The following is a 22,890-nucleotide window of genomic DNA, read 5'->3' as shown; positions in this document are numbered from 1 at the left end:
AAGAAAGCAAGGTTAAGGATGACATTTGAATGAAGACTTAAGTGATGAGATGACAGTGGCCCTGCAACTATCTGAGACAAGAATATTCTAGACAGAGGAACAGCTACTGCATAAATCCTACGGAGAAAACAACCTTGGATGTGCCCGTGTGGCTAAAGCCAAGTAAGCAAAATATTAAGGTGAAACTGAATGGTATACAGAGGCCAGGATGCATGCGCTGGAGTCAGACTTTTACTGTTAATTACAGCTTAGCCACTTAAAGCTGCGTGATCTGGACGTCATTTAACCTTCCTGTGTTATACTCTTGATCTGTAAAATGAAGTTAATAATAACTTTAGCCTCACAGGGCTGTTGTGAAGATTACATCAGTTAATACATCCAAAGCATTCAGGTATTGTGGGACTCCTGATGTGATAAAGTAGGAAGTTCACAGCTTTTTAAAATAGATGGCTCTTCTTAACCAAAGTATTCTTAAAATAATTTTTCTTTTTTTGTTGACTTAGGGTCATTGTCCTGAGTATCACATAATGTGCATCTTCAGATTATTAGGAATTTGAGTTATTGGGTAGAGCACTGTTATTTACATTTTTTCACTTTGGAAATGACAGTCTAAATTCAAGTTTCTCAAAACTAGATGCACAGGCCAAAAGCACATGAAAAGATCCCCCAAATCACTCATTGTTAAGGAAATGCAGATTGAAACCACCATGAATTACCATTTCATGCCCATTAGAATGGCTATTATAAAAAAAGAAAACACAAAGCAACAAGTGCTGGTAAGGATGTAGAGAAACTGGAACCTTTCTGCACTGCTAGTGGGAATGCAAAATGGTGCAGTTGCTGTGGAAAAGAGTGTGGCAATTTCTCAAAAAACAGATTAACCATATGATCCAGCAATCCCACTTCTAGGTATATACCCTAAAGAACTGACAGCAGGGCCTCAGGTAATATATCTGTACACCACATTCATAGCAGCATTATTTACAATAGTCAAAAGGTAGAAGCAACCCACATGCACACAAACAGATGAATCTATAAGGTATATGAAACATGGAATATTATTCATCCTTAAAGGAAATTTTGACACATTCTATAATGCAGATGAACTTTGAAGACTTTAGCTTAAGTGAAAGAAGTCAGACATAAAAAATATTGTATGATTCTACTTATATGGGGTACCTAGACCAGTCAGATTCATAGTGAGTAGAGGGGTGGTTGTCAGCAACTGGGGGAGGTAGAAAATGGGACTTTCTATTTAATGGGTACAGGGTTTCAGCTGTGCAAGAGGAAAAGATTTCTGCAGGTGGATAGTGGTAATGGTTGCACAACAATATGAGTGTACTTAACAATGAACTGTACACTTAAAAACAGTTGAGATGGTTAATGTTATGTTATGTATATTTTACCAGAATGAAAAAGAAAAAAACTAGATGCACATATGGTCACCTGATTTATAAGGGAGGTGACACTGCAGTGCAATGGGGGAGTGCAATGGATTAACTCAATAGCCATATGGGGGAAAAAAAATCTTGCTACCACCTCACACTGTACACAAATATCAATTCCAGATGGACTGCAAATATAAATGTGAAAGCTGAAACAATATTGCTTTTAGAAGAAAATGTAGAGCTCTGTAACCCTGGAGTACGCAAAGACTACATAAATAGAAACGAAAGCTCTAGCCATAAAAGAAAAATTAAAAATCAGAATATACTAAAACTAAAAACTTCTGTTCATTAAAACATACTGATGAGTGAAAAGGCAACCCACAGAATTAGAGAAGATATTTGTAACACACAATCTGAGAAATGGCTTGATCCAGACCATATAAAGAACTCAATATATCAGTAAGACAGACAACTTAGGAAAAAAGAACAGAAGACTTGAACATGACACACATGCAAATGTCCAAAAAATATGTAGTCAGCTCCGTTTATCATCAGGGAAATGCCAATGACAACAACCACGAGATACTGCTCCAAACCATATTAAAAAGAGAAAAAAATTAAGTATTAGTGAGAATATGGGATGAAAATTCTTATACACACTGGTGGAAGTGTAAATTGGTACTACTTTGGAAACTGACAGTTATCTACTAAAGCGAATATATACATATCCAATGACCCAACAATTTCAAAAGAAATGGAACATGTGTTCTGTAAAACACATGTACCAGAATTCACAGCAGCACTTTTTTTTAATTAAGCTATATTAATATACAACCTTAATAAAAGTTTCACATGAGCAACATTGTGGTTTCAACATTCACCCATATTATCAAGTCTACCTGCTGACCCATAGCAGTCACTGTACATCAGTGTAGTAAGATGCTATAGAGTCACTATTTGTCTTCTCTGTGTTTTACTGCCTCCCCAGTGACCTACCTATATTTTGTGTGCTAATTATAATGTCCCTTAATCCCCTTTTCCTTCCCTCCCCAGCTACCCTCCCCAACCCCTTCCCTTTGGTAACCACTAGTCCCTTCTTGCAGTCTGTGAATCTGCTGCTGTTTTGTTCCTTCAGTTTTTCCTTTGTTCTTATACTCCACAGATGACTGAAATCATTTGGTACTTGTCTTTCTCCACCTGGCTTATTTCACTGAGCATAATACCCTCTAGCTCCATCCATGTTGTTGCAAAGGGTAGGATTTGTTTTCTTCTTATGGGTGAATAATATTCCATTGTGTATATGTACCACATCTTCTTTATCCATTCATCTACTGATGGACACTTAGATTGCTTCCATTTCTTGGCTATTGTAAATAGTGCTGTGATAAACATAAGGATGCATATGTCTTTTTCAAACTGGGCTCCTGCATTCCTAGGGTAAATTCCTAGGAGTGGAATTCCTGGGTCAAATGGTATTTCTGTTTTTAGTTTTTTGAGGAACCTCCATATTGCTTTCCACAATGGTTGAACTAATTTACATTCTCACCAGCTGTGTAGGAAGGTTGTCCTTTCTCTGCATCCTCACCAGCATTTGTCGTTCCTTGTCTTTTCAATGTTGGTCATCCTAACTGGTATGAGGTGATATCTCATTGTGGTTTTAACTTGAATTTCCCTTATAATTAGTGATGTGGAGCATCTTTTCATGTGTCTGTTGGCCATCTGAATTTCTTCTTTGGAGAAGTGTCTGTTCATATCCTCTGCCTGTTTCTTAATCTCGTTATTTGCTTTTTGGGTGTTGAGGCTAACAGCACTTTTTTTGGCTGCCAAAAAAGGAAACTCCTCAACTGTCCAACAATAGTAAAATGGATAAGTAAATAACAGAACATTAACACAATGGACTACTAGACCGCAATGTCAATAAACAATTTATAATAACATCAACAATAACTAAACATGATGAATCCCTCAAAATAAAGTTGTGCCAAAAAATGCTATTTATGAAAGAATTCATACTGTATTTTTCCATTTAAAGCACACAAAACTAAGCTACGATGTTATAAGTCAGGACAGTAGTTACCCTTTGGTTGAAAGAGGGATTGGGAGGCAGGTAATGGCTGGAAGATGGCACAGGATGGCACTTCTATGGTGTGATAGAGTGAATTTCAAGGATATTTGTACTGATTAGATTTTAAAGTCCAGGTAGAAGAATAATGAGATAACAAAGCAATATCTCAAGATTTTCTGACAATAGTTTTAGGATCAGTCATCTAAGAGCTTATGAACAGAGTGGAATTACAGTAGGGGGAATTATGTGAAAAACGTATGCCATGTCCTGAAGAAGTGACATTATTCAACAATATCCACCAGAGATCTTGTATGTACCAGGCAGGTTAGGGTAAAACATGGCCAAGATAGAAGGGGATACACACAAGTACAGTGTTAAGTGTTGAGCGTGGGAGCAGGCAGAGAATGAACAAGCACAAAAGAAACAAACAGAAGAAAGTAGATGGAGAAGGGAGTGCCTGAAGTAAATGCAGGCAGAATGATAGAAGCAAATCATAATAGAAGTTACCTAGTTGGGAGATGATGGTTGTTTACCTGCAAAGGCTGCCTTGGTCTAAAGTATGGGAACAGAATATGATGACCCAAAAGGATATACACAGAGGAACCCAACTTTAAAAGCTTGGTTAACCCACTTTTTCTGTTCAACCTTAGCCGAACAGATTTCCTTGCTATAGTAAAAGCATGACTTTTTAATGGATGTGACAGAAGATATGGAAGGAAACCTCTAGGTGGTAACACGGCCTCTGCGTAATCAAGGAATGAAAACTAGATAAAGAAATGACAGGATTGCTCTTACAGCATTACTCATTTCCAACTTTAGTGTCAGTCACAGTCTGCAATTAGAACATTGGAGGAGATAGATATGCATGGAAGGGTCTAAGAAGCATTTATTTGACAAGTATGAAGTGCGTACAATCTGTTAAAGGCTAGAAGACAGTAGTGCGATGGTGGAGACAGATATGTCAAGAAGTTATTCAAAAAACAGTGTATTAAACATGCGATGTAATTATGTAGAAAAAAACCCCTCGTGGGCAGGAAGAATGTGTGACAATCTTAGAGAGAGTTTGGTAAAGGCTTCACTGAGGTGACATTTAAGTTGGGCCTTGAAGGATGTGGTAGGAGTTTGTCAGGTATGTCAAAAAATGCAGAGTGGGGCGAGAAGGGTCCTGGAAAACTGAGGAACTGCAAAGAAACTCGGACTGGTTTGAACACTGGGCTGTGCCTGTCAGATGCAATGCCAGAATAGGAGAGGCTAGCAAGGCAGGCCGGGGGCATCTTCTGCAGGAGCCAAGGGCATCGTATGTCAAAGGCAAGATGGCACAGATGTTCGGCGCACGGGCTTTGTTCTGAATGGGGTTTCACCACTTACTAGCTGCGTGACCTGGGCAATAGCCTGTGGCCTCATGTCCCGGTTTGTGACATGGAAATACGAATCTTTATGTTACACAGTTGCTAGGATAACTGAATGTGTATCCGTCGTTTAGCACGGGGTCTAGAACCATTAAGCGCTAAACGAGAATTTATCAACATCGTAATGCTTCCCAGGCCAAATCTCGTTTTCTGAGGCTTCCCCGGCCTTTTCCCCACTGCTGTGCTTGGGAAGGGAAGTCAGCTCGGGTCGAACCGCACCCACTCCCCACTCCTCCGCCCTCTTGGCCTCAGACCTCTGCTTGGCAAGGGCAGGCCAGAGAAGGGGTGGGCGGCCGGTGTGCCTGGCGGGCAGGGCACAGGCCGCTGCTTACCAGGGCTGGGCTCTCGCTCCTCGTCCTCCGCTGTCCCGCGGGCCTTGAAGCCAGGCGGCAGCGCCGGCCCGATCAGTTCCCTCGCCATCCGCGGTCAAGCATACAAACCTTTCCACGCACAATCAGACCGACCGCAAAGGCGGCCCGGGATCCATAGCAAAGACTAGTTTTCCGGCGTCGACCAATGACGAGAAGCCTGTGGTTGGCTGAGCCGTGCAATTCGCGGTAACGGAAGTGACGCCTAAGGCGTGAGCCACATTCGCACGCTAAGGTCCCAACCTTGCTGGCGACATGGCTGAGCCGGCGAGTGATACCGGGACTTCCACGGGGTGGTTTCCAGCCCCCGAGCTTACCCCCATGTCGGGTCCGCTGAGCGACACTGCTCCGCTGCCGAACAACTGGATGCTCTGGGCAATGCCGCCGCCACCACCGCCTTCGTGGTCGCCCACCGCAGCAGGGTCGGAGCCTTCCCCAGGGGCGCAGCCCCCCGTGGGGGCCCAGGCCCTCGCCGAGGCGCCTCCTCCCTTCGACGCCCAGATTCTTCCCGGGGCGCAGCCCCCTTTCGACGCCCAGTCCCCCCTTGATTCTCAGCCTCAGCTCAACGGCCAGCCTTCCTGGAATTTCCAGGCTTCGACATCGTGGTACTGGAGACAGTCTTCTGGTGTTTTTCCTCGGCATCAGAAGGCCCACGACACTCGGGGTAAGCTATTACTCTAATGTGGACCACCCCTTAACTTCTTCTCCCCTTATTACCTCTCCCATTTCTCCCCCTTTCCACTTCTGATTCTGTGTGCACTCTCGGAGTCTGATCATTAATGCCTCACAGTTTTTCCGACAGGAATCTTTTCCTCGCCTGTTCAGTCAATTAAGCAGTTATTTACTGAATTCCAACTATGTACCAGGAACTGCGATTACAGCAGTGAACGAAACTTATAAAAGTCTTTATCTCTATGGTGTTTAACACCTCTTGGGGTAGCAAGACAGACAACATACAAAATAAGGCAGCGTGTATGTATTAGAAGGCAGTGAGTGCTCTGGAGAGAGATAAAGCAAAGAATAATCGGTAGTGCTGTTTTAAATTTCACTGTCATATATAAGAAAGGTGGCATTTGAGCAAAGACTTAAAAGGGAGGTGGGGGATCAGAGCCGTGGATACATCTGGAGGAATAAGGATACAGGCAGAAGAACAGCGTACAAGGCAAAGAAAGGAAGCCAGTGGGACTAGAGAGGAGTGAGCCTGGCATAGAACTGTAAAATATTGGGGAAGAGGACAGACCTGTAAGGCCCTTTAAGATCATGTAACTTTGAATTTAATTCTTGTGATATGAGTAGTGCAGGGAAGAGAATGACGTGATTTATATTTTAAAAGGTTACTGATGGGAATTGACTGAAGTCAAGACCAAGTAGGAAGCTATTGCAGGCATCTAAGTAAGAGATGTTGGGAATGTGGACTAGGGTGAAGCTCAGGAGGTAATGAGAAGTTGCAGTCTAGGTACATTTTGAAGGCAGCGTAGGGCCAACACCATTTGCTGAAGTAAGAGATGTGAGGCAAAGAAGAAACGAGAATAACTTAAAGTCTTTTGCCAAACCAGTGGAAGTATGTGGACCAAGCAGATTTGAAGAGAAGACCAGGCATTGAGTTTGGAATATGTTTGGATCAAGCAGAGTATAGGCTCTTCGCTATTAGTTTGTCCTTTCAGGGGAGATTTGTGCCTGGGGCTGTAAATTTGGGTTTCATAGCATATAGATTATATAGAAAGCCACAATATTGTTTACTTAATCTCCAGTTCTGAGTAAGATTTAGTTAACATTAAGTTGAATCCAAATCAGTGTTTTCTGTGCAAATGCTGAGAATATGAGTGTGCCTGAGACAGTCCTAAGTCAGGTGAGATGGGTTCATAAATATAAATCATAACACAGTGTGACTGGTGATAGAGGCATATAAAAGGTGATTTCAGAGTGTTGAGGGAGTTCAGAAAAGTTTTTGGAAGAAGTGTTTTGGGAGGTGTTTTGGATTTAGGAAGAGTTTTTTTTTGGGTAGGGGCAAAGAAGTGTCAGTACACAGTGAGTTCTGAAAATTGCAGTGTTTTGGGGTGACTGAAACCAGGTAAGTGGAGGGTATGGGGGAAGGGTAGGGTGTGAAAATAGACTGGGATTCCCTGAAGGACTCTGGGAAGTCATTTTCAAGTTTTCCAGCAGGATTGTCAAGATTGGAGTATTACTTTTGATTTGTCGGTGTGCAGGGTCTGTTGGAAGAGAGGAAGTGGAAGAGAATCTGGGAGGCAGTCAGTAGTAATCAAGGTGAAAGAGGTGCAGAGTTGGGTCATGGCAATAAGGAAAGAAAGACTGAGAGAAAAATGTATTTCACAAGGTTCTGTTTTCCTGGTGTAAAATTGATGCTGAAGGAGCTGTATTAGGGATTTTATTGTTTATATTTTTAATGTTTGGAATAAGAACAAGAATTTCGTCAGGTTAGATTGTCCATTCCTTTACTTAGACACCTAAAGTGTCAGTGAGCATGTATTTAATCTTACCAATATATATTAATTTGAGAAATACTTATTTGGTGACTAGTCTTAATCTCTGTTAATTTGTTAGAGTTAGTTTATAACTGTTTTTACTCAGGTATTTGAGATATACTATCGTAAATGAAAATTTTTAAAGTTGTATAGGTGAAAACATGGATCTCTTTTTGTTTTTTAGTTAAACATTCTTATTTTCCACAAAAATATGATGCAAAGTTTACTGACTTCAACTTCCCTCCCAGCAGAAAACAGAAAAAAAAGGTATTTTTAAAGATATTCTTGAATGTGACACTTTGACCCCTGGGTCACCGTTTCATGTCTTACATTTCTATCTGTCTCAGTGTTTTGCATCTACTATCAACATATTAGAGCCTTGCGGCCTTGCTATAATAGGATCTTAAGATCTTAGCTATAAGCAAAAACTTCAAGCAAAATCTTTTTGAGAAATAAATATTAAAGTTGTAGAAAATAAAACACTGAATCTATTTCAATATAGTATTTGAAATAAATACGGAATTTAGAGAAAAGAAGTCCAAACTTTTTCTCTAATGAAATTGAAAGCATGGAGTTAAGAACAAACTATAATGACACAAACTTTTTTATTTTTTATAATCTTTTTCATTTTGACACGGCAATCTCTTAGGAACAAATATTTCTGTAGTTAAAAAAGCAGATTCAGCAGTTTTGTTTTCTAGTGTTAAATTTAAGTAAAATTACATTTAATGTTAATTTAAAAAGTTTATAGTTAGTCATCCCCTCTGCCTAAAGTAGTCTGAAATTATTCAGACAAGATTTTTTGTTATTATTGTTATTTATTCATTCATCTTAATTCATTGTAATGCTTCAGTTTTTTTCAATTGTGTATATTTACCATTTTTATGAAAAAAGTCATTTTTTAAAAAATTCAGAAACAACTCTTGATTATGCTTCAGAGACTAACTCTTAAAGTAGACTTCCTTTTATTCTGATAGAGTTTACAAATCTGGTCTTTCAGTTTTTAAGGTGTATAAATAATGTCCTTAGTTTAGAATGAGCTGAGTGAGGTCTACAGCATGAAATTAGTATCCTTCATTTTGACATAAAAATTATATAACTAATAAATAACAAGATATTGTGCAAGTGTAATATATTTATTAATGTAATTCCAACATTAAACAATGGAGGCTATTTCCTATATAGTCTATCATTATAGTAATCTTTTTTGTTTTATGTTTAAGCATAAAAATAGTAAATTGAACATAAAAGTAACTGGTCTTTACCTGACTGATTCTTTTTCCCCCCTTTTGTGGTTTTAAAAAACTATGTGATACATCCTAAAAGGTGAAATGCTATTTTGCCATGAATATTTATTTTTAGATCACTTCAACATATACAGTATTGAGTCTTAATTAGATTACCAATTTGCAATCTCCTCATAGTTCATATTAGCTCTAGTCAGATTAAAAAATTTTTATCATTCCTGGCTTTCCTAATGTACTGGCTAAAAGTAAAATGAAATAAAGAAACAGAATCATTCCTTCATTAGAAATGTATCCAGAAGTTTCTTCCACATATAAGAGTTATGTGAAAATTCGAGGTATATACTACTTGAAGGATAAATTTTTATTACTGGTTAAAGGTTTTTCACCAAAAGTGTAATGACTCTGTTTTTGTTTGCAGAAAAGAAAGGAACCTGTTTTTCACTTGTTTTGTGATACCTGTGATCGTGGTTTTAAAAATCAAGAGAAGTATGATAAACACATGTCTGAACATACAAAGGTAGGTTTTCTTGGTTGTCTTAAATGTATTTAGCAAAATAGGTATATTTGGTAGAAATTCTGAGGTTTTTTTTTTTCCTTTAAAGTTTTCATAGAAATGTTGTTTGATGATTTGACAAATTGAGGCAGTGACCCTGGGACTGCAGTTAGAGGAGGGGAGGCTGATGCTTGGGGGAAGAGGTAAGAGAGCAGCAAAGGAGGAGGCAGGTCTGGCAGCTGTTGATACGTGTGTGCCTCCTCTGCCTTCAGACAGGGCTAGGCCTCCCCTCCTGTTGCTGTGTGTGCCTTTGTGCTCGTTCCCCTCTGAGGCTGCCCTTGACCATTTAACCACACTGTATAATTTGCCACGGCCCATAGCCACCTAAGGATGTTCTGGACCTTATTAAATACTTAAAAGTTTCTGTTAACTAGAATGTTCTTAATTTTGAAAGGTTCTCTCTTAGTTTATAAGAATGCCCCCTGAACTCTAGGAATTAAGAACATTTCCCACATTGCTGATGTCATGTTTTCACTAAAATGGAGAAATAAGTGATACATAATACTGCCCTGTATTCTTTGAGAATGTCATTCATTTTTAAATGCAACCCTGTTTTGGTCTTTGTTTTTCCATTGACATAAATATGCAGTGATAACACCACATAGATGAATAACTATGGAATATAAACAGAACATGTCTGTGCCTATAGTAGTAGGGAAAATTGAATATAGAAAACACTGAATAGTCTTTTTTCAACTCTTACAGTGTCCTGAAGTAGAATGTTCTTTTAGTGCACATGAGAAGATTGTCCAGTTTCATTGGAGAAATGTAAGTTCTTGTGTGTGTGTTTTTTTTATACATGTTCTTTTTATTTCATTAATCTCTTATCATTACAGGTCTTCATGTACATAGCCTAATAGTAAGCAGCATTCATGGAGTACTTTGTACTTCATAAGACATTTTTACATCTATTCCTCAATTTTATTCTCACAAACCACTATGTGAAGTAGATAAATAGTGGTCTTTAACAGTTAAAAAAGTGATTTATCCAGGGCCTCACAACTGATTTTTGCACCTGAGTTTCTAGACTCCAAATTCTCTGCTTGTTTTACTACACTATGCTGCTTCAAACCATTCTGTGTACTCATTATTTTTTTAGCTATCTCCCTCAGTTTTGGTTGGTAGGCCATTCATTTGGGTTATGTAATGTCTATTGAGAAATGGGTGACATATCTGCTTGGTAACCAAATTATGTTACTCCTTTTTCTTACAAATAGCACTAATCTAAATATGTGAGAAATTATTCTTTATCCTTTAAAGTAAATTTCATAATAAGGATGGATAAAACCTGCTTACTTAGTTTTAAAATTGTCTTTGCTAGTAAATTTAATGTTGGCTACAGAGTTTCCATTATCCGCCATAGTACTTGAGATTTAGTCGAAAACACAATATGCTTCCTGATGGTGAGCAGGCTTCTTCTCCCTTAGATGCATGCTCCTGGTATGAAGAAGATCAAGTTAGACACTCCAGAGGAGATTGCGAGATGGAGGGAAGAAAGAAGAAAGTGAGTAAAGAGTTTAGAACCAGTGAAATAACTTCTTTTACTGTGGCAAGGCTGAATATGGCACAGTAATGACTGTTCTGGCCCTAATGAATAATTTGAAAAAGGAAATTTGGTATTTTATGATGTTATAAATATTTAATTGAAAATGACTAGTTTTAATTTTTTAGTTCTTCAGAATTGTTAAATAGTGACTTTGAGAATATTGTTACTTGATGGTTTAAAAATAAACACAATTTTTATTAGCATGGTTTTGATTCATTGAGTTCCCTTAAAATGTTGGTACTAGAGAATAGGACTGTAAGTTATGTTGTATGAGGCTGTTATTGAATGTTTTTGGGAGACGTAGAAATGCTTCATAAATAACTGATGTCAGAATGGGACAACTCTTTAAGGGAAGCTACTACATGCCACCCATGTTGGATATTTGATGCTAAGGCAGTAGTAGGTGGGCACTCTTATTTTTTTTTTTAAAGTATACTTTACTATGTTTATTCTTCTGATAACTTTTTTCCAACAAATATTTGTTGGATAACTGCAGTGCATTAGAAAGAGGGAGTATAGCAGTGACAAGCTATACATGAGTTTATCCCTAACCATAAAAAGGCCAGGAATTCTTTCCTGTACTTAATGCCTAAGAAATTTGAGCCTTACCAAGTGATTTATGGCATTATATTTATTAGGGAAGAACATTTAGTAGATGTCTAGCTAGAATACACTTTTGAAAAATCTCACTAGGATACTCTTTTACTGTCTTTTGAAAGGACTGGGATTTATCACCTTGAAGCAGAAGTCTAATGCAGAACTATTAGAGTGGTCAGATGCACTTTTAAGTCAAATGCTGTTTTTCTGAAATTAGAAAGTGAGGAGAGCCTGAGATGTAAAAAGGAGTAGTTATCCTCTCACATTGTGGAAGATAACTTTAAACTCTTTTGGACCAGCTCGTTGAATTTCTGCTTCTTTAAACTTTAAGTATTCAGTTTAAATCCACTTACATATGCAGTGCTGTGCCAGATGTATGCTGTTAGGTGAAAAAGTTAAAGATTTATAACCAACTGAGAAAATAAAGAATTCAGTGAGTGTGTATATAAATATGTTATTAATAATGTGCACAGAGTTGGATGAGGGTGAAGGGACAGTCAGAGGAATTTAATTTTGAAGCAAGTCAGGTCCAGCCAGTCAGTCAGCATTGCCTTGATGGATTTAATAGAATTTCAAGAGCATCTTTGGCTAACAAGTAAAGGAATCTAGGCTACTGGGAGTAGGGTACACTCGAATGCCCTTCTCTCTGTATATCCTTGGCAGAATCTTACTTACCTTGTAAGACCTGTGTTAAATGTCACCTGATTTGTCACTCTCTTCTTAACTCATTTCCTCTGTCTCATTGCTGACAGAGTGCCAGTCTTTAACAAGATAAGGAACTTGTGCCAGAAGTGTATCTATACATTACTTCCTTCATTGAGAAAGCCTTGCTAAGAAAAAGACGTCAGCTGAACTAGATATTTTGGTCAGTGACATAGTTGATTTATAAGTATGTAAGTGTAAGTGTGTGAATTGGCTGCCAATCCCATGGACCAGCCAACCCTAAAGCATTACTTACTACCTCCTTTGTAAATACATAACTTATTAATATGTATACTATCAATATGTTAGCATCTGTCACATATAGTTGGCCCTCAGATTAGACATCTTCGATTCTGCTGCACTTTGCACAGTGCCTAGAATTTAGTAGGTGGAGAATAAATATTTGTTGATGGAATTACTGTTAAATGATGTAGTATAGGAAGATCCAGTCTTAGTCAAGTGCATGGTCAAACTTAGAAGTCAAAGTAGTTAGGGCCATGAATTAGTTTGGCTTAGTGAAGAATTTTGAAGCGCAGCAGATCAAGTGCCTCGTTTCCGTGAGGTGGCTTCTTTAGAGATACAGTTTTTGCTCCTCATAACTCTGCTGTTTTGTTTTTTGTTTGTTCTGCTTGTTTGTTTTGATTCTGTTGGTTGAATCTTTTTCTTAGTATTTTACATGGAAGAATAATAGAACAAGAAGAGTTAACTGCACTTCCTGTTTGATACTTAGTTCTTGAAGAGCTGACAGTGACAGTAGTGAAGATCTCCTCCTGTTAGATGGGATGGAAATGAGCTGCTGCTCAGACACCAGCATATCCCCCTGCTGCTAGACCTGAGTTTGATCAGTTGGAAGTTAGTGCAGCTTAGTGGTAGTGGTCCCTTTTATAAAAGTTTAATTCTCTTGAGGAGAATGACAGTAGTTACTAGTCAGCAAAGATCATAAAGCAACTAAGAAGTTAACTAAACTTAGTTGTCGAATCTCTCAAGTTCTGAGTTTACTTAAGGCAGTAGGAAAGGTCTTATAATAGTTAACTTAATACCTTTTTACTTTTTTATATTCAGATTCATAGTGTCCTTCACTTCCATGCAGCTTCAGCCACTGATTTTCACGGCCACATCCTGGATCTTCTGGTCTTTCTACCCTGGAACTCTTAGTGTTGGGGGTACTCCTCTTTGAACATAACTCCCACTCTAGTAGCTCACTCATTGTTGCCTCTACCTGGTCTTGAACTAGTTGGGGCCTCCCATTCCTTACTCCCTGTACATCCTTTTTCTGTCATCCCCTTCTGTCCTCACTTCTCTACCCAGTTTAAAGCACTTCAGCCACTCCTGTCACTATCTCAGCTCCTTCTTCCATCATTCTTCATCACACCACCTGGCAGAGTCTTAGGTTTGGCTCAGTTGAACGTGCCATTCAAGAAAATCACACAAAGTGTAATGTGCCAGTGAAGACTCAGCAGGGCCATCATGCTTAAGGAACTGACTTGACTAATGAGGTTATTTTCTCTGTATTTGTTCTTTTCTTGTGCAAAATTAGATGTTCAGTGTGCATATATTTCTTAGTTATATAGGTGACTATGTAGAATAAAATTTAAAAATAAATTTGGTAAACTGATTTTATTTAATTTATTTTAGCCAGTAAAAATGCCACTGAAAACAGAGCTCCTTAGAGCTGGCAGTTGGCATTCTGTAATGTGGGCTTAACATACCTGTTCTGATTATTGCCACATTACTTAATTGCTTTATAGGAGCTCTTGGTCCCAGCCAGACTTGTTATTTAGCATATCCCAGACAGCTATTTTGACCTTTCATTCTCAGTTTTGCTCATGCTGCTGCTTCTAGAAAACCTTAACCGTCTCCATCTTTGAAGTTCTGCTCATTGCCCCTAGTGCAGCTGAAATCCTGCTGCTTTAGGAAGAGTTTTCCTCATCTGCCTGTTCGTAGATTCAAGTAAGTGGTTGGAGATGTCTTGCCAAGACTTATATTTTTAATTCACGTTTTAAGCTGTAACTGTCATTTAAAAAGAAATTAGGCAGAAGTGTGTTGATCTGATTAATACTTACAGTTGGAAATCAGTAATATAAGCAAAGTACTCTGGTTTTGAACATTAAATTCTCACTACGTAGGACAGACCATCACTGAGACAAACCAAATGGATCTGTTGTGAACACCGTAACTTTTCCAGAGTAGCTTTCCTCTTGTGAATGTGAGTTAAGTCCCCTTGTGGCTGTGTGCAACAAGTGCTTTAAAGGAAAACATTCCACTGGCTAGAGAAATTTAAGGAATTATTAACATTTAAAGATGAAAACTAGTGTAGCATGCCTTTAGTTCCTAGTAGATGACTAGTTGATTTTCTTTTGTTAGCGAGAAATATCGTCAACCTTTGAATTTATGTTAATGAGTTTTATGATATCTTTGATTAATTTCTTGACAGTCATTTAGCTTGAGAATTAGAGGTAAGCATCAGGATTTGAAAAGGTGAAGATTTTATTATATATGGCCAAGGTCATCAAAAACAGATAGGAGTGGACTCTTGCCTTTAAGACTCTCACTCTGAGATGGAGGATAAATATATGTGAGGTAGCCATGGGGGCACAGGCAGCTGAAGCATTGATTTTGGCCATATAGGAATAGTGTCTAGTCAGAAGGATACTTGGAGTCTTTGGAAGGCAGGGCTACCAATTCTTTTTGTGACACTTGTAAGAGTATATGGTGCCCACACCTCTCTTCCCCATTATTTTAAGAAATGTTTAACATACTGTGAAATCCACCTCTTTTAATACACATTGTTCTGATGGATGTATATTGCGATGTAATCACCACTACATTCAGGGTGCAGACACTGCTTCATTACCCCCCAAAGTTCTCTCATTCCCTTTGTGATCAAATTCTCTCCCCACTTTCAGTCCCTGGCAACCATCTGTTTTCTTTTCTTATATTTGTGTCCATGCAGAACATCATGTAAATGAAATTATACAATATGTGGCTTTTTGAGTCTGATTCTTTCACTTAACATTTGAAATTCCCTTATATGTTGCATGTAGCACTAGTTTGTTCCTTTCTATTGCTATTATTCTGTTCCATTACAGGGATGTACCATATTCTCTTGATCCATTTCCCAGTTGAAGGATTTTAGGGATGTTTCTAATATTTGGCAGTTACAAATAAAGCCTTCATGAACATTGACATACACATTTTTGTTTAGAAGATGAATTTTTATTTTTCATGGGTCAATACCTGGGAGTGGAAGTGGTTGGTCATATGATAAGTGTATGTTTATAAGAAACTGCCAAATCTTTTAGGAGGCAAGTTTTTAAATCACAGTGTGTCCAGTTGGGCATGGGAAACATTAAGTTTAATGAGGATGGCTAGGATGCTAGGTACCTGCATCAGTTAGGATTTTGCTCCAGTAAGTGGAACAGCAACTTTACTACCATGGTGTAGCACACGGAGGTCTCTTTTTCCCAGGTGGGAAGAAGCCCAGGGCTACTGATGCTGCTCCACAGTATTATTGGGCACAAGCTCTCTGTTTTTGTTCCTTAGTCAGTGGTTTTCATCTTCATGTCTGGTATAAGGTTTCTGAATATCCAGATATTAAGCCCACATTCTAGTTAGGAAGCAGAGAAAGAGGCAAAAGGTACACATAGCCGAGTCTGCACATTTTCTTAGGTAAACAAAAGCTTTGTTTTTAGCTCCAACCAGTAGACTCTGTGTAGCTCTCAAATTGTTACCTGGCCATTTTTAGTGGCAGCAGAGTCAATGGAACATCCCCAAACAACAGTGTTAGGGAAGAGGTGGGAACAAGCAGTCAGGAGTGTTCACCTCAGTGCTTGGTGGCAACATTTAAAACTTGTTGAATTTCAAAACTAAGTGATATTTGGAAGCAGCTCTATCTCTTCTGAATAAAGATAGACTTGAGCAAGGGTATAATATGCTTATTGATGATTCTTTCATGTAGGATAGGTGGGAGCATAGGAGATAGAGTTTAGTTTTAGTTTCTTCTAGAACAAAGGCTGAAGGTATGACTATGCCAGTGGACAGAAAAGCCTTGAAAGAGGAATGGGCAAAATCTATAAAGTAAGTGAGGTTTCAGATTTGTGAGATTTAGAGATGCTTAAAGAGAATGAGGAAATTGGGTGAGGAGGGCAATTTTGGATGAAGTTTATTTGTTGCTGGATGTTGTCTTGTTAACCAAGAGTTCTGAAATGATCATAGCATCTGTTGAATTCATCTGAGCTTTAAACAACCTTAGGTTGTTTCTCAAGTTCCTTCACTTTGACATGTTAATACATTATTTCTAGAAGTGTCCTTACTAATACAAGGTGCGGGAGACATTTCTTTTGGCACATTTGATAGATTTGTCAAAGATACACTAACAGTCTTTCCACTAGCAGTTTTTAAAAACTTATTATGAAAATATTTACTTTCTAAATTTCTGTCATTCTCAACTTTTAAAAAAATGTTCTTTGAACTCCTAAAAATTTTTGAGCAAATTTCATACTGATATGACTGAAGAGTCCTTAGGTCTTGAATTTTATCCTCACGAGAGCTACATTCTTTCTGAGGAAGCCACTGTAATTTTTGACATGCAGGAAAGATAAAGCCTGTGTAATTGCTGTTAGGAAACTAAAAGATTTTCACAAAGTGAGAATTTTAGAACTGGAAGAAAACACTATAAATATTTGCTTGGTGTATTGTTCCTTTTTCTGTAAAGAAACCACATGTGTCCTCTGAACAACATGGAGGTTATGGGTGCCAACTCCTTATGCAACTGGAAATCAGAAAATACCTTTTGACTCCCTCCAAATTTAACACTGATAGCCTACCAGTTGCTTAGCACATATTTTGTATGTTGTATATATTATATACTATACTCTTAACAATAAAGTAAGCTAGAGAAAAGGAAATGTGTTTTCAATTTGTCACAAATCTCCAGGAATCTTTCTAATATATTTGCTGAAAAAAAATCCATGTGTAGATAGACCTTTGCTGTTCAAACCTGTGTTGTTCAGGGGTCAGCTGTATATCTTTGCCTTTATTCATTCATTGTTATTTTTTTCAGATTAGCCAAAATCAGAGGTGTCCACTGTTTAATTAAAAACTTTAAAGTTTTCTAAAATGATTCTCTCTTAATTCCTGACCTATGAGGTACAAATACTGTATGATTTGGTATTAGGGAAAATGAGTGGTAGAGATTTGTGTCCAAACCTTGAATTTAGAAACTGAAACATATTTTATAGCAGATTAGGAGCCCACTAGGTGGTGTAGTTTTTTGATATTTATTTGAACAGTTACTGTGTCTCTGAGGAAATCCTTTTAAATTGTGTCCCCTGTTCTTTCAGAATCCCGACCGAGGGGGGGTCTGCTCACAAAGAATGCTACATCTTTTTCAACTTCAGAGAGACTTTGAAATAAAAATGCAGTAGTATGGCTTGTGTTGACGCACTTGTGGTTCAGTGCCAGTAAAAGGGGATTGTGTTTTTATGGAGAATAGGCTTAGGGGAAAAGCCAATAAATTAGCAGTGATTTGAGGATAAGGAAAGAGAGAGTGTAATGTAACTAGAGTGATAGGTGCTAATGTCATGGTTGGCACAGTTTTGCACATTTATTGACTGTAGTGCTTACGGATTATCACTGGAGGTTTAAGGCTTAAGCAAGAGGAAAGCAAAGAGTAAGTAAAATATGAAAGAGGGAGAAGAGAGAAAAAGGGCATGTGGTTTCAGGCTATTTCCTCTTGGGGCATTGGGGAAAGATGGAGGTATATGGAAAAATGATTTTAGCAGGTAAAAATGGAGAAACCAACTGTGCAAATCCCAGTCTGTACAACTTCATAACATCCATTTTTCTAACAGGAGAAACTGGAATAAGTTTTATCTGTATGTAATTGTGCAATGAGAGATAATCTGTGATTTTTTTTCAATAGTTTTTTGATTTTTGATTTTATTTACTTTGATTTGCTACTTCAGGTGTACTTTAGGAACCTGAACTGTGACCTTTATCAGAACTCAAATGTTTCCTTATTTTCTATCTCAGTATTGTGTTGCTTGAGGGGGCTTCCTGATTATGTATGTGTAGCTAGATCTTGTGTTTTTGATGGCCTTTTTTTGGGATAATTTGCTTTCTTGTCCCTTGTTTTTCTTAGTTTTTAGTCTCTAGGTTCTGTGTTAAGAATAATGGTCCAAATTTTGGAAGAGGATTTTGATACTTTAAGCAGTGAAAAACAGAATGTTACAGCTTTTCAAGGAATATTGAAAAATCTCTTAACCTTTAGGAAGTGTTACTTTTAAAGAGAAAGTCAGCTGCTTTAAAAACTCCTCCAAAGGAGTTTCCACAACAATCTTGATGTCTTCTTAAGGAATTCTTTCTTCCATCTCACCTAAAATCACTTGCTGTAACAAATGTTTACATTGTATAATCATTGGGAAGCACTTAGATAGTATCTGCTTGCTTGCCCAAGGTACACCGTGGTACCACAGCTTTATTGTTTAGCATGTGGCCCAGCATGTTAAGGGTCTGCAGTACTCGCAAGAAAAATGTTGAAGAAACCCAAGTGGTAAGAGTAAGTGAATTTCAGAAATGTGAAGGGTGTTGAGTGAGTAGCTGTGAGTAATGTGCCCAGACACGGTGGGGCCTGTGAAAGTCATCACCTTTTTTCTCATCATTTTTCTTCTGCATATTCTGTCTTCAGATTGAGAACAGCTGGCTGCCATCATGTCTGTAAGATGCTTTATTGTTACTTCTCTTCCTCTTTTAAAGGCTGCAGATAGTTCAGTTCCTTTCATCTTAAGAGGTTTTTTTTTCATCCTGTTAATCATCTTTGAGTCTCTTCTGAATCCCTTCCAATTTTATTTTCCTCAACATTCCTTTTCAGTTTAGAAATCCAAAACTGGATACAGTGCCCTAAGAGTTTCTGACCACTTTTGAGTGTTTGAGAGGAAGATTTTACACTCTGTACATGTGCCAGAGTTCATTTAATCTATTCGTAAGATTGTTTGCTTTCCAAAAGTATAGTCATATGGTGCAGCCTGGCTGTCAGATTTTTATCTCCTATGACCTTGCTCTTTTCCTCTTATGTTTATTTATAGCTTGTACTTTCATCATCTTTTGTTTATGGAGTTGATTTTTCTTGGCTGGATTGCTTTGCATTGTCCTCATTGATATTCATTGCCTTTTTTCCTGATTATTTTACCACTTACTCAGTATTATTTCCATTCTTATATTTCAGTGTGGCCAACTCATAGGCTTTGTATTGTCTGTAATAATTCAGGTCAGTGATGCAGAAATTTAAAAAAATAGAGGACATTTTAAAAAATGCAGATACTTAAAAAAAAATGGAAACAGTGTCCTAGACACAGTGGCAGAGTATGTTTTGTTGATGTTTCTCAAAATTTATACCGATGACTGGCTAGGCTGAGTGAGTGGTAGAAAACTGTCTGTTCCCCTCCCTCCACACATTTTATACTCCTAGGATATAGTCCCCACACTACCAGAGAGTTTGGTTCTGCATCTCCACACAGCTGTGCCAAGGAACAAAGAAAGCTTTGTCAAAACTATTCATCTTGCACACTGCTGTCAGATTTAATCTTAATCACTGCCTTGTGTATATGTAACTCTCCCTGTTCACAATTTTCAGTGGTTCCCCATTGCCTCCAAATTAAATACCAACTTTTTAGCCTGCTATTCAAGGTACATTTTGGCCTTAGCCTCCCTTTCTGAATCTTATTGCCTACGACTATGTTTTATGCAGAATGAACCGCTGCGTTCCCTGGATATCTCTCACATTTTGGGGGCCTTGATTTGTTTGCTCTGCTGAAACCATTCTGAAGGCTTTCCATCTGATTTCTATCTATTAACATCGTTTAAGACCAATTTCTTACATGCTCCTTTGTTTTGCATTTCTCTAGCTAGCTATGATCTTTTCCTTCTACCTTCCAATGTTTTAGGGGCACTTAATGTATTTTACTCTCTGTTACAGCTATTTGTGTGCTTTTATCATCCTTCCTGGTAGACAGTTAACCTTTTTTGAGAACTGTCTCTTCCAAATCTTGGTAACTTTGGATGTACCTACTGTGTATTTGCCTAAGAAATTGTGTAGACTTACATTTTTTCTTACAGTATTTTTGGGTACATTCCAAATAAATGAATTAGATCAGTTTGAGCACAGTATGTTGTATATTTGATTTAAATGTTAGTGTAAGCTCCTTTACCTAGTCACAGGCTGACAGCAGAGTTTGTGGACTGGCAGCTAGTCTGTATTTTGAGTAGCATTTTATAGTCTACTTTTCCTCCTTATAAAAGTTCTAGAAGGAGTTAAAGGTTTATAGTGATTTATTGTATTAGTTGTTAAAAATTGCTAAATGCAGCAGTTGCTCGATTGCATAATTAAAGTTGTACTTTAAAAGCCCTTTTATAATAGACTTTATTGTTTTCTAGAAACTACCCAACTCTGGCCAATATTGAAAGGAAGAAAAAGTTAAAACTTGAGAAGGAAAAGAGAGGAGCAGTACTGACAACAACACAATATGGGTAAGCTCCTTTAAGTTACTTGCATTCTCAGTGCTTATTTTAAATGAATGTACTTAAAAATACTAAGAGCATGATCTTACTACGCTGATGGACAGTGACTGTGAAGGGGTATGTGGGGGGGACTTGGTGAAGGGGAGAGGCTAGTAAACATAATGTCCTTCATGTAATTGTAGATTAATGATACAAAAAAAAAATACTAAGAGCATGTACCAAAATCTTAAAATCTCTATACTCCCAATTGTGAAATAACTTGCTTTTTTAACTTGTTTACTTAAAATTTTTTAATAATTACATTTTAAAATAAGTAATACACTATGTTCATATGGTTCTCAAAGAGATATAAAGTTAACAAGTCTTTTCTTTGTCTCCCAGCTAAACAGTTTTCTTTCCCAGAGACAGCGCCTTTTATCCTTCCAGAGATACCTTATTTGCATACAGCAGAAAGATAATAGTCTTTTTAATTTCCCTTTTTTTGACACTATTCCATACCTTGCTTTTTTAGCCAAATAATATACATGGAGATTGTCCCATACTAATATATCACAAACTACCTTATTTTTCAGAGATGTGTAGGAAGTTTAAGTATGTCCTGTGAGGTCTTTTTTTTAAAACCAATTTTCTATAAACACACATTTTAATTTTTACCCGTATTATACTAATAAAATGTCATTGTTGCCCTGTACATATATTTTACACATGTGCAGGAATTTCTGAGAAAGGATTCCTAGAAGTGGATTTGCTGAGTCAAAGATATATGTGTGTTTGTAATATTAATAGCAAATTGTTAGATACGTATCACAGAAGCTATCCTAGTTTACTCTCCCACCAGTAATGTATGAGACATGCTATTTTCCCCACTCACCTACCTTAGAATTTTTTTCATTTCATTTTTTACTGAAGTATGTATTTTAATATAAATAAAATATACAAATCTTAAATGTATAATTCAAAGAATTTATACACATACACACATACTCATACCTACACACACAAGTAACCTTGACACAGATTAACAATATACAGAATGTCTGCACCTCACAAAGCTCTCTTAAGCTTCCTTAGTTCATTGCCTTCCCACAAAGGTAACCTCTTTTCTGATTTCTATCATTGTAGATTTATTTTGCCTGTTTTTGGAACCTGATATAAGTGGAATCATACAATATATATTCTTTGGTGTGTAATTTCTATGGTTCCAAATTATTTTGTGAGATTCATCCATATTGTGTGTAGCTGTAAACTGTTCATTCTTATTGCTTATAGAGCTCAATTGTGAGAATATATATGCATTCTCCTGTTGCACATTTGGGTTGTTTCCAGTTTGGGCTATTACAAATGCAGCTGTTACAAACGTTCTTTTAAATGTCTTTTGTGGCCATAAGTACTTGCTTTCATTGGAGGTATACACACACACATATACACCCACATATACAAACAAGGTCATAGGACATCTATATAATTAGATTAGATAGAGCCAAATAGTTTTCCAAAATGGTTGTTCTTATTTATGCTCCTACTGATTCTGCATCTAATTGCTCTGTACCCTGGTCAGTGTTTGGTATTGTTGTACCTTTCCTTCATGTTACATAATTTCCCTCTTGACTAATGATGTTGGATACCTTTTTTTATATGGTTATTGACCATTTTCATCTTCTCTTGATAAAATTCAACACCCATTCATGAAAAACCTCTCAGAAAACTAGGAATAAATAATAATTTCCTTAATCTAATAAAGGGTATTTACAAACAACCTATAGCCAAATCATATTTAATAATGAAATACTGACCATTTCCCCATGAGACTGAGAATAAGACAGGCATCTCCACTGTTTCCACTTTTGTTCATTATATTGGACATCCTAGACAGCATAATGAAAGAAGAAAAAATATAAAACATATAAAGTTTGAAAAGGAAGAAGTAAAATTGTCAGTTTTTTTAGTAGATATTGTGTAAGTAACAATCCAAACAAACCTATAATTAGGATTAATAAGTGAATTTAGTAGGGTCA

The 22,890-nt window shown here is 37.4% G+C and overlaps 2 protein-coding genes across 3 annotated transcripts in view; one reads left to right on the top strand and one right to left on the bottom strand.

The window, feature by feature from the left end:
- Nucleotides 1-5,388, bottom strand: part of GPALPP1 (GPALPP motifs containing 1) — a 38,510-nt gene extending 33,122 nt beyond the window's left edge. For both annotated transcript variants that reach the window (XM_017661958.3, XM_037002074.2), the window contains exon 1: nt 5,195-5,388. In XM_017661958.3, the coding sequence (XP_017517447.1) occupies nt 5,195-5,282 (88 nt within the window). In that variant the 5' untranslated portion in view covers nt 5,283-5,388. The remainder of the gene's footprint in view (nt 1-5,194) is intronic.
- Nucleotides 5,389-5,440: 52 nt separating this feature from the next.
- The window catches only part of NUFIP1 (nuclear FMR1 interacting protein 1), a 44,121-nt gene continuing 26,671 nt past the window's right edge, over nt 5,441-22,890 (top strand). The window contains exons 1-6 of the mRNA XM_017661949.3: nt 5,441-5,894; nt 7,898-7,980; nt 9,379-9,477; nt 10,219-10,281; nt 10,941-11,017; nt 20,792-20,884. Of these exons, the coding sequence (XP_017517438.2) occupies nt 5,486-5,894; nt 7,898-7,980; nt 9,379-9,477; nt 10,219-10,281; nt 10,941-11,017; nt 20,792-20,884 (824 nt within the window). The 5' untranslated portion in view covers nt 5,441-5,485. The remainder of the gene's footprint in view (nt 5,895-7,897; nt 7,981-9,378; nt 9,478-10,218; nt 10,282-10,940; nt 11,018-20,791; nt 20,885-22,890) is intronic.

This window comes from Manis javanica, chromosome 9 (assembly GCF_040802235.1).
Source record: "Manis javanica isolate MJ-LG chromosome 9, MJ_LKY, whole genome shotgun sequence".
Lineage (NCBI taxonomy): Eukaryota > Metazoa > Chordata > Mammalia > Pholidota > Manidae > Manis > Manis javanica.
This window is presented reverse-complemented; position numbering and strand designations above follow the sequence as displayed.